This window comes from Otolemur garnettii, unplaced genomic scaffold, assembly GCF_000181295.1.
Source record: "Otolemur garnettii isolate 467f Iridium unplaced genomic scaffold, OtoGar3 scaffold00018, whole genome shotgun sequence".
Classification (NCBI taxonomy): Eukaryota; Metazoa; Chordata; class Mammalia; order Primates; family Galagidae; genus Otolemur; species Otolemur garnettii.
In genome coordinates, this window is record NW_003852413.1 from 27,845,710 (window position 1) to 27,859,143 (window position 13,434).

At 39.6% G+C, this 13,434-nt stretch overlaps 1 protein-coding gene across 1 annotated transcript in view; it reads left to right on the top strand.

Annotated features, from left to right (window-relative positions):
- KAT7 (lysine acetyltransferase 7) overlaps window positions 1–13,434 on the top strand; it is a 44,087-nt gene that overhangs the window by 9,037 nt on the left and 21,616 nt on the right. Inside the window, exons 3-6 of the mRNA XM_023511269.1 lie at window positions 339–515; window positions 1,981–2,220; window positions 8,621–8,703; window positions 11,701–11,874. Of these exons, the coding sequence (XP_023367037.1) occupies window positions 339–515; window positions 1,981–2,220; window positions 8,621–8,703; window positions 11,701–11,874 (674 nt within the window). The remainder of the gene's footprint in view (window positions 1–338; window positions 516–1,980; window positions 2,221–8,620; window positions 8,704–11,700; window positions 11,875–13,434) is intronic.

The window sequence follows — 13,434 nt, forward strand, 5'->3', positions numbered from 1 at the left end:
TATATATATATATATATATATATAGTTTGTTTGTTTGTTTGTTTGTTTAGCAGGCCCAGGCCAGGTTTGAACCCACCAGCCCTGATGTATGTGGCTAGTCCCCCAACCACTGAGCTATAAGCACCAAGCTGCAAACCTCAGTTTTTAATGCTATACTATGTTGCATCTCTATACCTGAACTAGGCTCTTTTGCTCATACTTTATCTAATAAAATAGTTATTTTTAAGGATTTGTTGGATTTTGGAAAGGGAGGAGGAAGAGCTGCATTCTAATAAATCATATAGATGAAAAGTAAAACATTTCCTTTTGTCTTTATTGTCTATTAATATTGGGATCAGATTCTAGCCCTGTTCGAAATCTGCAATCTTTTGGCCCTGAGGAACCTGCTTATTCTACCAGAAGAGTGACCCGTAGTCAGCAGCAACCTACCCCTGTGACACCAAAAAAATATCCCCTTCGGCAGACTCGTTCATCTGGTTCGGAAACTGAGCAAGTGGTTGATTTTTCAGATAGAGGTGAGTAGATATGGTATGTCTTGGACCCATTACAGGGGATCTGGTTAATTTCTTTTTAAGGAAGTCTTGGGATCATTACAGTTAGATACTAATATTTTAGCTAGATGAGTACTGTGTGTGGTTCCTTTCTTGTGTCTTGCTGAGGACAATTTGATACTGGGGTATTCTTGAGGTCCAGGGTAGCTAGAGTAATAGGATAAAGAGACTGGAGCCTTCCCAACCAACTACAGATGTCTTGAGCTAGATTTTCTTGTAGTGATGCTTATTAGTCCATTTATCTCCAGATTTGTGAGTGGGAATAACCTTCATTAGGGGAATGTTAAGCTATTGAGATTGTGATTTACCAGCCCAAATAAGAGGCCTTAGAGCAGGGTTACACACTGCTGAGCTCCTTCTAGCCTATTCCCATGGTTGGCTGGTTTGCTTTCACAGTCTTTAAAATTTTTTCAATTTGTTGCCAATATTTGAAAATACAGAAATTTCATATAAAAACCAGGATTAATCATTTATTTTCAACAATGGAAAGATATGGGAACATTGGGTGGCCACTCACCCATAGTAATAATTGGCTGGAGCTGAATAGTGGTTGTCCCCTTTAGATAGACAATGAGCTGTCTATTTGGCCTTGCCTAGCCCCTGTAGGCATTTGGTTTGCACCCCCTGATTTAGAGTGTGGAATTTTAAGATTGGATTGTTAGACTGCTAGCAAGCTAACTCAAGAGTCTTAAGTCCATTTATACTCTCATACCAAGCCTGTTCAGTGTCATTCAGTGACAGCCGTTTTGTTTATCTTCTGTCCTATGTGTCTCCAATAAGGGAGGTGGAATGGTAATGTCTTTTAAGATTTAGTCCATCCAGTTTTGATTACTTATGATTAGAAACTTAGGAAAAAGATAAATAAGTGTTGCATATTAGGTAAATGCCAAATTTAATTTTAATCAGAATTTAAATTTACACAAAAGGAATGTATTAATGTCTCCTTATTTTCCATTTAGCTTTATAGCAGATGAGTAGCTAAAAGTTACTTGTTCAACCATAGAAGAAGGATCTGGGAAGCCCATAAACTCTTATGAATAATAAAATTCTATTTTGGGGGAGTTTTTTTTTGAGACAGAGTCTCACTTTGTCACCCTGGGTGGAGTGCTGTGGCTTCATAGCTGACAGCAACCTCAAATTCTTGGGCTCAAGCCATCCTCTTGCCTCAGCCTCCCAACTAACTGGCAGTACAGGCCCCTGCCACAACACCCAGCTATTTTTTTAGCAGTGGGGTCTTGAGAAGCTATTTTTTTAGCAATGGGGTCTCAAGATGGGATCTCGCTCTTGCTTAAGCTGGTCTCAAACTTGTGAGCTCAGGCTATCCACCCACCTTGGCCTCCCAGAGTGCTAGGATTACAGGCGTGATGAATAATAAACTTCTAAATAAATGAACTCCATTCATAAATTCTACCACTTGTTTTTGCTTTAGAAACTAAAAATACCGCTGATCATGATGAGTCACCACCTCGAACTCCAACTGGAAATGCACCTTCTTCTGAGTCTGACATAGACATCTCCAGCCCCAACGTGTCTCATGATGAGAGCATTGCCAAGGACATGTCCATCAAGGACTCAGGCAGCGATCTCTCTCATCGCCCTAAGCGCCGTCGTTTCCATGAAAGCTACAATTTCAATATGAAATGTCCTACACCAGGCTGTAACTCTCTAGGTTAGTGTGCCCAGCTTCATGACTCCCTTTGTTCTGTTCTTCTCTCTCCCTCTGGAATTAGGATCATCCATAAATGTTTGTGTTCTGTTGTGATCTGGCTTAGGTTCTTTATGTGCTCAGTAAGAATGAGTTGTCCACTTGATTAAAAGCATTTCCCTTATAGTAATAGATCTGGTTGCAAGGAAATTATGATGAAACCGTTTATCAAGAGCTTTTCAGAGTGAAAAATTCCCTTTTTTCCCAGCAAAAACAAAAAAAGACAACCAGTGATCTCCAAATGTCATTGTAAGGCACATAGTTCATGCTCATTGAAGACCAGTAGAGGATAAGCTTCTGGAGAATAGTGGTTGCATGGCCATTCCTATTAAGGAAATGAGAAAACAGATTTTTTTTTTTTTTTTTTGAGGCAAGGTCTCACTTTGTTACCCTTGGTAGAGTGCCGTGTCATCATAGCTCACAGCAACCTCAAGCTTCTGGGCTCAAGTGATTTTCTTGCCTCAGCCTCCCAAGTAGCTGGGACTATAGGGGCCTGCCACCCTACCTGGCTATATTTACAGATGAGGTTTTGCGCTTGCTCAGGCTGGTCTTGAACCTGTGAGCTAAGGCAATCCACCCTCCTCAGCCTCCCCAGAGTGCTGGGATTACAGGTGTGAGCCACTGCACCCTGCCTGAGAAAACAAATTTCTTTTTTCTTCCTCTTGCCTTAGCCTATCGAGTAGCTAGGACTACATGTGCCTGTCACAATGCCCAGCTATTTATTTTTTTTATTTTTTATTTTTTGTTGTAGTTGTTGTTTGGCAGGCCCTGGCCAGGTTCAAACCTGCCAGCTCCAGTGAATGTGGCCGGTGCCCTAACTGCTGAGCTACAGGTACCGGGCTGTAGCTTCTTATCAAGAGGCTGTGAAATTAATAAGAGTATACGTGTGATCCTGGCCTTCTGAAACTTCAGTAGTTTTAGGTCTTATGCAAGATGAAATAGTTCTTCTCTGATAAATATCTCATTGTTATCTTATGACTTTTACTTAAAGAAATACCTTAGGGATACTTGTAATGGTTTGAACCTTATTTGTGCTCCTTTGGTGAGCTGAGGTGCAGATGTTGGGCTTAAGCTTTTGTCTCCAATTGGAAGGCACTGATTGGAAGATAAGGGGCCTTTCACTCCTGGGGCTACTTCTCAAATTCAGCCTTTGTATGTCGCCATCAAGTTCAGAGAAAGGCAGAACCAGAGTAAGTTCTGCTTTTTAGGACGTTAATATATTTTCTATAGTATTTTGTTAATTTGGATCCTTGGTTTCAGCAGCAGTTTCTCAGATAATTTCAGTTAATAATTTCATCAAAATATATAAGTAGAGCAAAATTCTTTATTGCTCATCACTCAGAGAAGATAGTTATTTCAGGGCTGCATCAATTCCCTTGGGATAAATAATGAAAAACTAGGAATAGACAACATTGTGTAAGTATAAGAGCTGATGATTAATATGCCATACAGTAAGGTCAGGTACTGCCTCAGCTTCTGCTAGTCACAAATCATGCATTGCTAAATGGTTACTTTCATTTTATGTGCTGTGTGTAATCAGTCACTCCACAAATATTTATTGAATATTTGCCATGTGCTGGACACTTTTATAAGTTCCGGGTATGTTGCTATGAACGTATCAGATTTCCTGCCCTCCTAGAACTTACAGTCCAGGAAGGCAAACAGATACGTAATACATCATCAGGAGATTAAGTGCTGTGAAGGGAACTAAAGCAGGGAGGGCTGAAAGGTAGGATATTTCGTGTATGTATACGTATACATACATGTGGCTGGTTATACACATATATATGTGGTATATGTAACGTATGTGTAGTTGGTTAGGGAAAGCTACTCTGATATGGTGACATTTGAGCAGAGACTTGCCACTTGAGTGTTTGAGAATAAGCACTGCGGCAGAGGGAACCAAAAGTGCAAAGGCCATTGGGCAGGAGAATGCTTTAACCAGCCTGAAGAACACTTAGGAACCAGTGTGCCTGGGGCAGAGTGACCCGAATGAACTGGCCTGATTGTATTGTTATGCTCAGGACTTAGCCCTTAATGGAGTAGACCATGGGGTAAATATAAATATGTAGCATCAGATGACGATTCGCTTTGACTTTAGTTTTTGTATTGGAAGCTTGAAAAATACAAACACAAGTTTCCAAAATATTCTTGATCCTGTTCCACTCCTTATCTTAGCTAAAAATAAGAAAATAATTTACTTTTTAAAAATAATTTTACTATAAAAGTATTATGTGCTTGTGAAAAATTCAGACCCTAAAGAAGAGCTTGAAGTGCATTAAGTAAAAGTTCTCCTTTGCTCCCTGAACCATGGCCCAGGTACCCAACAACTGTTGGTAGTTTTTTTGTTTTTTTTGAGACAGAGTCTCACTTTGTCACCCTCGGTAGAGTGCCATGGTGTCACAGTTCACAGCAACCTCAAACTCTTGGGCTTACGCGATTCTCTTGCCTCAGCCTCCCGAGTATTTGGGACTACAGGCGTCCACCACAGTGCCCAGCTATTTTTTGGTTGTAGTTATCATTGTTATTTGGCAGTCCTGGGCTGGATTCAACCCCTCCAGCTCCTGTGTATGTGGCTGGCACCCTAGCCACTGAGCTACAGGCTCTGAGCCTGCTGGTAGTTTTTTATGAATGCTTCTCTAAGTTTCTGTTCATATATGAGCACACATATATGTACATATATTTCCTTTTTATTATGCATAAAAGGGAAAATACAATTGGATATGTATCTTGGATATTTTACATTATCAGCACCTAGAGCAGTGGTTCTCAACCTTCCTAATGCCTCAGCCCTTCAATATAGTTACTGTGGGTTGCAACCCACAGGTTGAAAAGTGCTGACTTAGAGGTTCATTTTTCAAAGGATAACAAAGAATTTCATTATATTGATACTTTATAAATTAAATTATCCCATATTGATTGATGTTTAGATAGTTTCTCATTTTTAGTTACTTTGAACAATACTGTGATGAGTAGCCTTGTATGTACATTTTTGGTGTCTTTCTGATGTCTTCTTGGATAAATTCATAGCTCTGGAATTGCTAATTGAATAGATTAGCTGCTACTTTTTTGTTTGAGACAGCATCACATTATGTCATCCTCAGTAGAGTGCAATGGCATCATAGCTCACAGCAACCTCAAACTCTTGGGCTTAAGTGATTCTCTTGCCTTTGCCTCCCAAGTAGCTGGGACTATAGGTACCCGCCGCAATGCCCAGCTATTTTTTTGTTTTTGTTGTTATTTAGCAGGCCCCGGCTGGGCTTGAACTCGCCAGCCCTGGTGCATGTGGGTGGTGCCTTAACCACTGAACTACAGGGGTTGAGCAGATCAGCTGCTACTTTTTAAACTTTTATTATAGATGCTTTAGATTGGTTTTAATTTACGTTTTATAAAAAAAGACATAACTTGAATAATTTAGGCAGAAGTTGTGGATACATAGTAGCTAAAAAGCAAGTCTTGATATAGCAGTGACACTACATTTTATACCTTGTGTTTGATCACTGAGGTTACTTATTTGTGTACAGGTTAATTATATGGATCTCTAAAATTGCATTTTTAACAATATAGTCCAAGCACTCTAGCCCTGATAACAGAGTAAGACCTTATCTCTCCCCCCAAAATACATATAGATATGTATTTTTTAGTGGGACTGTTTTTTTCCCTTTAAAGCTTACTCTGCAAATCATGTTGTATAAGCTTTTGCTTTTTAATGTAATTTTATTTCTTTTTTGAGACAGAGTCTCACTTTGTCACCCTCAGGAGAGTGCTGTGATGTCATAGCTCATAGCAACCTCAAACTCTTGAGCTTAGGAGATCCTCTTGTCTCAGCCTCCCAAGTAGCTGGGACTTCAGGTGCCTGCCACAACACCCGGCTCTTTGTAAAGATGGGGGTCTCACTCTAGCTCTGGCTGGTCTCCAACTCCTGAGCTCAGGCAATACACCCATCTCAGCCTCCCGGAGTGCTAGGATTATGGGTATGAGCTACCTCACCCAGCCCTGTGTAAACTTTTAAATCTCAGTTGTCATCTTTCCCTCAAATTAAATGTATTTTTTTTTAAATGAGAGAAAGGTGAAGATTTTTATAGACTTGTACTTCAACTTAGCTAACTTTATCTTTTTATCTCATTAGCATTTTCACATCAGCCTGTTTAATCTCAGGTGTTTTGTAAACATTTTGGTTGAAGAGATGTATAAAAAGAAAATAGTGCTCAGCTCCCTCTGTGTTTTCAAAAACATGGGAAAAATTGATGAATGAAAGAGATACCCCTTTAGATAAAATAAGCTTTCATATTGTTTTGTTTCTTCTTTTTTTTTTTTTGAGACAGAGCTTCAAGCTGTCCCTGTGGGTAGAGTGCTGTGGCATCACAGCTCACAGCAACCTCCAACTCCTGGGCTCAAGTGAGTCTCCTGCCTCTGCCTCCCAAGTAGCTGGGACCACAGGCACCAGGCTATTTTTTGGTTGCAGCCATTATTGTTGTTTGGCGGGTCGGGGCTGGATTCGAACCCGCCACCTTAGGTGTATGTGGCTGGCGCCTTAGCCACTTGAGCCACAGGTGCCGAGCCTTGTTTCTTTTTTTGAGACAGTCTCATTATGTTGCCCTCAGTAGAGTGCTATGGCATTACAGCTCACAACAGCAACTCTTGGGCTTAAGCGATTCTCTTGTCTCAGTCTCTAAAGTAGCTGGGACTACAGATACCCACTACAATGCCCGGCTATTTTTTTTTCATTGTTGTCATTGTTTAGCAGGGTTTCAACCTACCAGCCTCGGTGTATGTGGCTGGCACCATGACTACTGTTCTACGGGTGCCAAGCCAAGCTTTCATATTGTTATTGTTGATGTTTTACCCTCTTAAGACCTTGTATTAAGGGCCTATTTAAAAGTTTGATCTTAGAGGAAGCCTAAATCTTTGGGGTTTGTTGTTGTTGTTGTTGTTGTTGTTGTTGTTGTTGTTGCAGTTGTTTAGCTGGCCCGGGCTGGGTTTTTTTGATTGCAGTTGTGGCTAGCACCATAACCACTGCGCTACGAGTGCTGAGCCAAAGCCTAAATCTTTTTTTTGTTTGTTTGAGGCCGAGTCTTACTTTGTCAGCCCCGGTAGAGTGCTCTGGTGTCATAGCTCACAGCAACCTCTAACTCTTGGGCTCAAGAGATTCTCTTGCCTCAGCCTCCCAAGTAGCTGAGACTATAGGTGCCCGTCAAAACACCCAGCTCTTTTTAGAGATGGGGATCTCACTCTATGTCAGGCTGATTTTGAACCTGTAGGCCAGGGTAATCCACCCACCTTGGCCTCCCAGAGTGCTAGGATTACAGGCGTGAGCCACTGCTCTCAACCAAGAAGCCTGAATCTTTTTTTTTTTTTTTTTTTTTTGAGACAGAGCCTCAAGCTGTCCCCCTGGGTAGAGGGCCGTGGCTTTACAGCTCACAGCAACCTCCAACTCCTGGGCTCAAGCGAGTCTCCTGCCTCCACCTCCCAAGTAGCTGGGACCACAGGCGCCCGCCACAACGCCCGGCTATTTTTTGGTTGTAGCCGTCATTGTTGTTTGGCGGGTCCGGGCTGGGGATTCGAACCCGCCACCTTAGGTGTACGTGGCTGGCGCCTTAGCCGGTTGAGCTATAGGCGCCGAGCCGAAGCCTGAATCTTTAAACAAAACCCAGTCCTCTTTCCCCAAAAGTGAATATTTTATCTGGTTCAAAGTTATCATAATGTTTATTTGTGTGATAGAAAGGATCTTTTGTCCATTTTTCTTTTGATTATGCAAAGGAGTAAATCCAGATTGGATAGCATTTGCATAGTGAAAAGAAAAGTACACTTACTTTTACGTACGACTTGGTTAATTAAGTGAGCATAGGAGAATTACGTTCCACCAAAAGTGCTTGAGCCTGGGAGTTTAAAGTTACAGTGAGCTATGATCATGCTACTGTATTTTAATTTAGGCAACAGGATGAGACTCCATCTTTAAAATAAATCAATCTATGAATGAAAAAAATATATATGTAAAAGCATATATTCATTCCATTAAAGGAAAGTGTTCCTGCTTATAATTGTGTGTATTATAAATATACAACTTTTTCCATTTGGGGATTTGAGAAATATATCATTAAAATCAAAGGAACTATAGTTTGTATTGACTATACATAAGTATGTTTAAAGATTGCCAGATCCATCCTGGGGAACACAAGAATTTATGGTGGGTGTGAATTGTACCCCTAACCCTAACCAAGACTTAGCTGAGGTGGCTTCAATCTGATGAGACATACATTTGATAAAAATGATACAGCAAAAACCCCAGGTTCATTGAAGAGAAAAATACCACTATTCTAAGCTTGTCTTCTTTCTTGAGGTTAAGTTTTTCCTCCTTTAACAGGACACCTTACAGGAAAACATGAGAGACATTTCTCCATCTCAGGATGCCCACTCTATCATAATCTCTCAGCTGATGAATGCAAGGTAATTATGCCCTTATTTATTCAACATGTACTGACTGAGTGCTTACTGTTTTCCAGGTACTTTGCTAAACACTGGGGATACAGTGGTGAACAACCCGGGCAAGGTCCTTGTTCTTGCATTTAAGTGAGAGAAATACAAAAAAATAATTGATTGGGTTTTTTTAAAACACTAGCTAAATAGACATATAAAAGAATTATAATATACTTGATGAGTGCTTTGAAAGAAATTAACAAGGAGATTATCTACAAAATATTTGGAATATCAACCGCTGGTGTTTTGATAATTTCTGTTAAAAGTTGACTTCAAAGATTGTTAGGGACCTCTTCTGCTAAGGGCAAATTTGCATAAATATGTTACCTCAATATTTATGCATTAGGTTTTCTTCTTACAAATTTATGAAGTCATTCTGCCTTTTAAAAATTTTTCATAATTCTTTTTTCTCTGTCCATTTCTGCATCATACTTTTCCTTTTTGTTACTCTCAGTCACCTGTATTCTTGACTAATTGTTCTTTTAAATAATTGAAAAATAGAACTCCTGAATGACCTTTGGGATTTGGAGATAATGTATTTACGAGTGGAAGGTCAGATTCTATTTTGTATGTTTCTGCTATGAAGTATGGAACCAAAGAAATAATTATGAGATTGCAAGGGTTGGAAATGTTATTAATTAAATGGATTGCTTGAGTAATAATTGGACAGGTTATCCAAGCTAGTTAGACCAAAATATTATTATTGTTTTGTTGTTGATTTGCTAATGAGACCAGGGTCCCTGAGCCAATTTTATTCTTAGGAAAAGTAGATTCCCTAGCTAACATTAACTTTACTTGATTCAGGAATTTTTTCTCTTATTTACAAGTAGATCACAGGGGTGAAAGTTTATGTTTAGTCTTTTGGCAGAGTAGATACTTTGAATACTTACATGGATTTTTAGATCAGTGACTCTTTTATTTTTTTTTCATTTGAAATCTTTTTATAAGCAAGGCAGTTTCTTCTTTGTGTAAGAGTAAGTGGTAAATCTTTCCATTAGTCTGAGACCAGATCAAAACAGAAACAGCCCTGCCCACATCTGTATCCAAAACTGACAAGGTCTTAAGTATTTCTTTCTGTGAAAATAACTGTGATCTCTGCTTTTTGAGAGTTGTTCTTTACCATTTGTCTTTAAATATAACGATCGGATACTGTGGGTGGTTTTGCATAAAAATCTTCCTACCAGGCATGGTGGTAGCCCACTACTCAGGAGACTAAGGTGGGGATCATTTGAGCCCAGGAGCTTGAGGTCAGCCTGGGCAACATAGCAAGACCCCATCTCTTATTTAAAAAAATATTTCCTATGGTATAACTTTTAAAATTACTGTTATGTAGTGATATGAAAATTTACCTTAAGCAATTTATTTTAAGAAAAGAAAAATTTCAGTTTAGGGAATAAAATTCTGAAAAAAGAAACATTTCCATCCTGAATTTTTCTTTTTTTCTCTCTTCTCTGCGTAATCCATTTTTACTATTGGAACATGTGCTTGGAAGATCAGGAGAATTTCTGAAAGATGATATCTTTTTTATTACATTTACTATCCCAAATAGATGAAACTAATTCTTTCCATGTATAGTGTTTTTAAAGTTTTGCTAGTGTTTTTGAAGAACCTGCTTGCACCTAATTGTTCTTGAGTTTCCTGGGACACCGCTCTGATCAGATCAGTGATATTACCATTTTTATTCAGTCATATGTTTCTACGCCTACATGTGCCAATCACTATTACAGACATTTGAGGATTCAGTGAATAAGGTAAAATATTCAAGGAGCTTACATTCTCATGGGAGAACGTAACATAAACCTATAAATTAATAAGAATTTCATGCAGTAATAAATACTGTGTCTTAAAGAGTGATGTTTTTAGGGGATGAAGGGTGTTGTGCTACTTTTCCTATGGTGGTCAAGGAAGACCTTTCTGAAGAGTCGTCATTGGATCTGGGACATGAATAGGAGTAAACTCTTGGGTTTGGGAGACTGAAAGTAGGCTGTGTGGCTGCAGCACGGTGAGAAATAAGGAAGTAGGATCTAGGTCATAAATGGCCTTGTAGGCCTTGGTACAAGGAATGTGTTTTATTCTGTTGGTAGTAGGAAGCATTTGGAGAGCTTTAGCTGAGACATGATATGATCTCATAAATACTTGTTTTGGAAATGATGGCTTACTAATGTGGTGAATAAAGTGTGGGAGCAAGAGTAGTCACAGGGTAGGGTGATTGGAAGACTGTGAGGAAGATGGTGGCAGATGGTGGACTGGACTAGCTGAGTCAGTGGAGATGGTAAGAATAGGTTGGATTCAGTATGTATTTTAGATGGGAGCAACCTGTTAGACTTGCTGATGGGTTCAATGTGAAGTGTGAGAAAAGGGAAGAACCAGAGATGACATTCTGGGTTTTGACCTGATCAGCTGTTTACACAGTGTAAGTGGAGCAGACTTGTGAGCATTCTGTTTTGACCATTCCAAGTATTTTGGTATCACTGTTGATCCGATCAGTAATGGTGAAGTTGAATAGGCAGTTTGATATCAGTTCTTGATTCCCATATGATCAAGCAGACTGTTGAGAGCTGATATGATCATGTGACTACAGAATTACATTTCCTATGGACTTGAACCCAGGTTTTCTGATGTTTTCTTTGTACTTCCTTACTCTGTTCTTGTGCTTCCTCACACTGTTTCTTATTCATTGTACAGTGAAAAGAGTTCAGGTTCAGAGTCATCAGACTTAATTAAAATCTTAGCTTTACCACTGTTTAGCTGTGATCATTTCACTTCTCTGATTGTCAGTTAATGGCTGAGAAGGGAGAGTGTGAAGCTTGCCTTATCTTCCTTGTAGAGCTTGTGATAATTCAGCGTGAAGGCCTTTTGAAAGTAACAGTACAACATGAATTCAAGAGATTATCATTGTATTCTTGTGATTTAAGTAAACATAGTGTTAGAAGCAGGTGGATTTATTGACGCTGTTGATGGTTGCAGGTGAGAGCACAGAGCCGTGATAAGCAGATAGAAGAAAGGATGCTGTCCCACAGGCAAGATGACAACAACAGGCATGCAACCAGGCACCAGGTATGGGCCTTGTTAAAGCTCTGGCCATTTGAGATCCATGACTTGGATCTTCTTTGCCCCATTATTAGCCTTTGGAGTATCTGCGCCTCTTATTTCCTATAGTATGTCTAAGTAGCTGGTCTCAACCTCAGACATAAATTCAGAAATGTGTCTGTTTTTCAAATAGTAAATTTTCATAAGATAAACTTTCTACCTCATAAATAAAGGAAATCATGCTATCTATAATAATAGTAGTAGTAAGAGGTAATTATGATTATTTGAAAGATTATACTTGTTTCATTTCCTCATTTTGCATCTTTTTTTTTAACCCGTTGTACTTTGCCTTCAAACCTCTTAACTCTCTTGGCATGTTTCTAAGGCCACCAGTGACTCTTCCTTAGTATCTGATGCTTGTTAACTATAAATGTTTTTCTTCTGCTTTTCTCTTCCCTTGACTTCCAGGAAGCATCTTGGCTCTGTCCTAATTCTTCTCCCACTTCTCTGAACCTTGATGCCATGTTGATTGCATTTATCTTCCCTGAATGCCTTTGGTCTTTACTTTTTCTCTTTTCCTATCTGGAACTCTTTTCCTGTACCAAAAAGAAGTGATTGTATTTATCCTTCAAGGCCTTGTACATTTATCAGCTGTTGTCGGAATTCTTCCCAAATCTTCTCCTACCATTAATGAATTTCTTCCTCATTTATTCCAAGGGTAATGCTCTCAAAATGTTAGCCTTTGCCATGTATTACACATACTTCATCATCTTGGCGTCTGATATTGCAGTTAGATTTTAGGTGGATAGCAGAAGAAGCAAGGTGATGAGGAAGAAGTTTGGCTTTGGAGCTAAATAGATCTGGATTTAAATACTCTGATTTTGTCACTCTGTGTTGTCCTGGGCAGGCCAGCTAACCTTCCTGCACTTTATTTCCTTGTTATGAAGAAGGGGTGAATTATGCTTACCTGGCAGGGGAGTCAGCTAAATTACATATATAAAGTACCTATCCCCAGTGCTTGGCATGTAAAAAGCACTTCATAAGTGGTAAGTATATTTCATTGTCTATCTTAGGTTCTATTCTTATTAATTTTTTCTATTTCAGTATTTATTTTGGTATCACTGTTGATCAGATCAGTAAGCATTCAATAAATGTTTATTGACTTGGAATTATTATTTTATTCCTATTACTTTGTTTTTGTTTTTGTTGCCCTTGGTAGAGTGCCATGATGTCGTAGGTCACAGCAAACTCTTGGACTCAAGTGATCGTCTTGCCTCAGCCTCTTGAGGAACTGGGACTATAGGCACCTGCCACAATGCCCAACTATTTTTTTTAGAGATGGGGTCTTGCTCTGGCTCAGGCTGGTCTTGAACTTGTAAGCTCAAGTGATCCACCTACCTTGGCCTCCCAGAATGCTAGGATTACAGGTGTGAGCCACCGTGCCTGGCATATTTATTAAAATATGTTTGCATTCCTGGTGGCGCCTGTGGCTCAGTGAGTAGGGCACCAGCCCCATATACCGAGGGTGGCCAGTTTGAACCCTGCCCTGGCCAAACTGCAACAAAAAAATAGCCGGGCATTGTGGCAGGTACCTGTAGTCCCAGCTACTCAGGGGACTATAAGAGAATTGCCTAAGCCCAAGAGCTGGAGGTTGCTGTGACGCCATGGCAC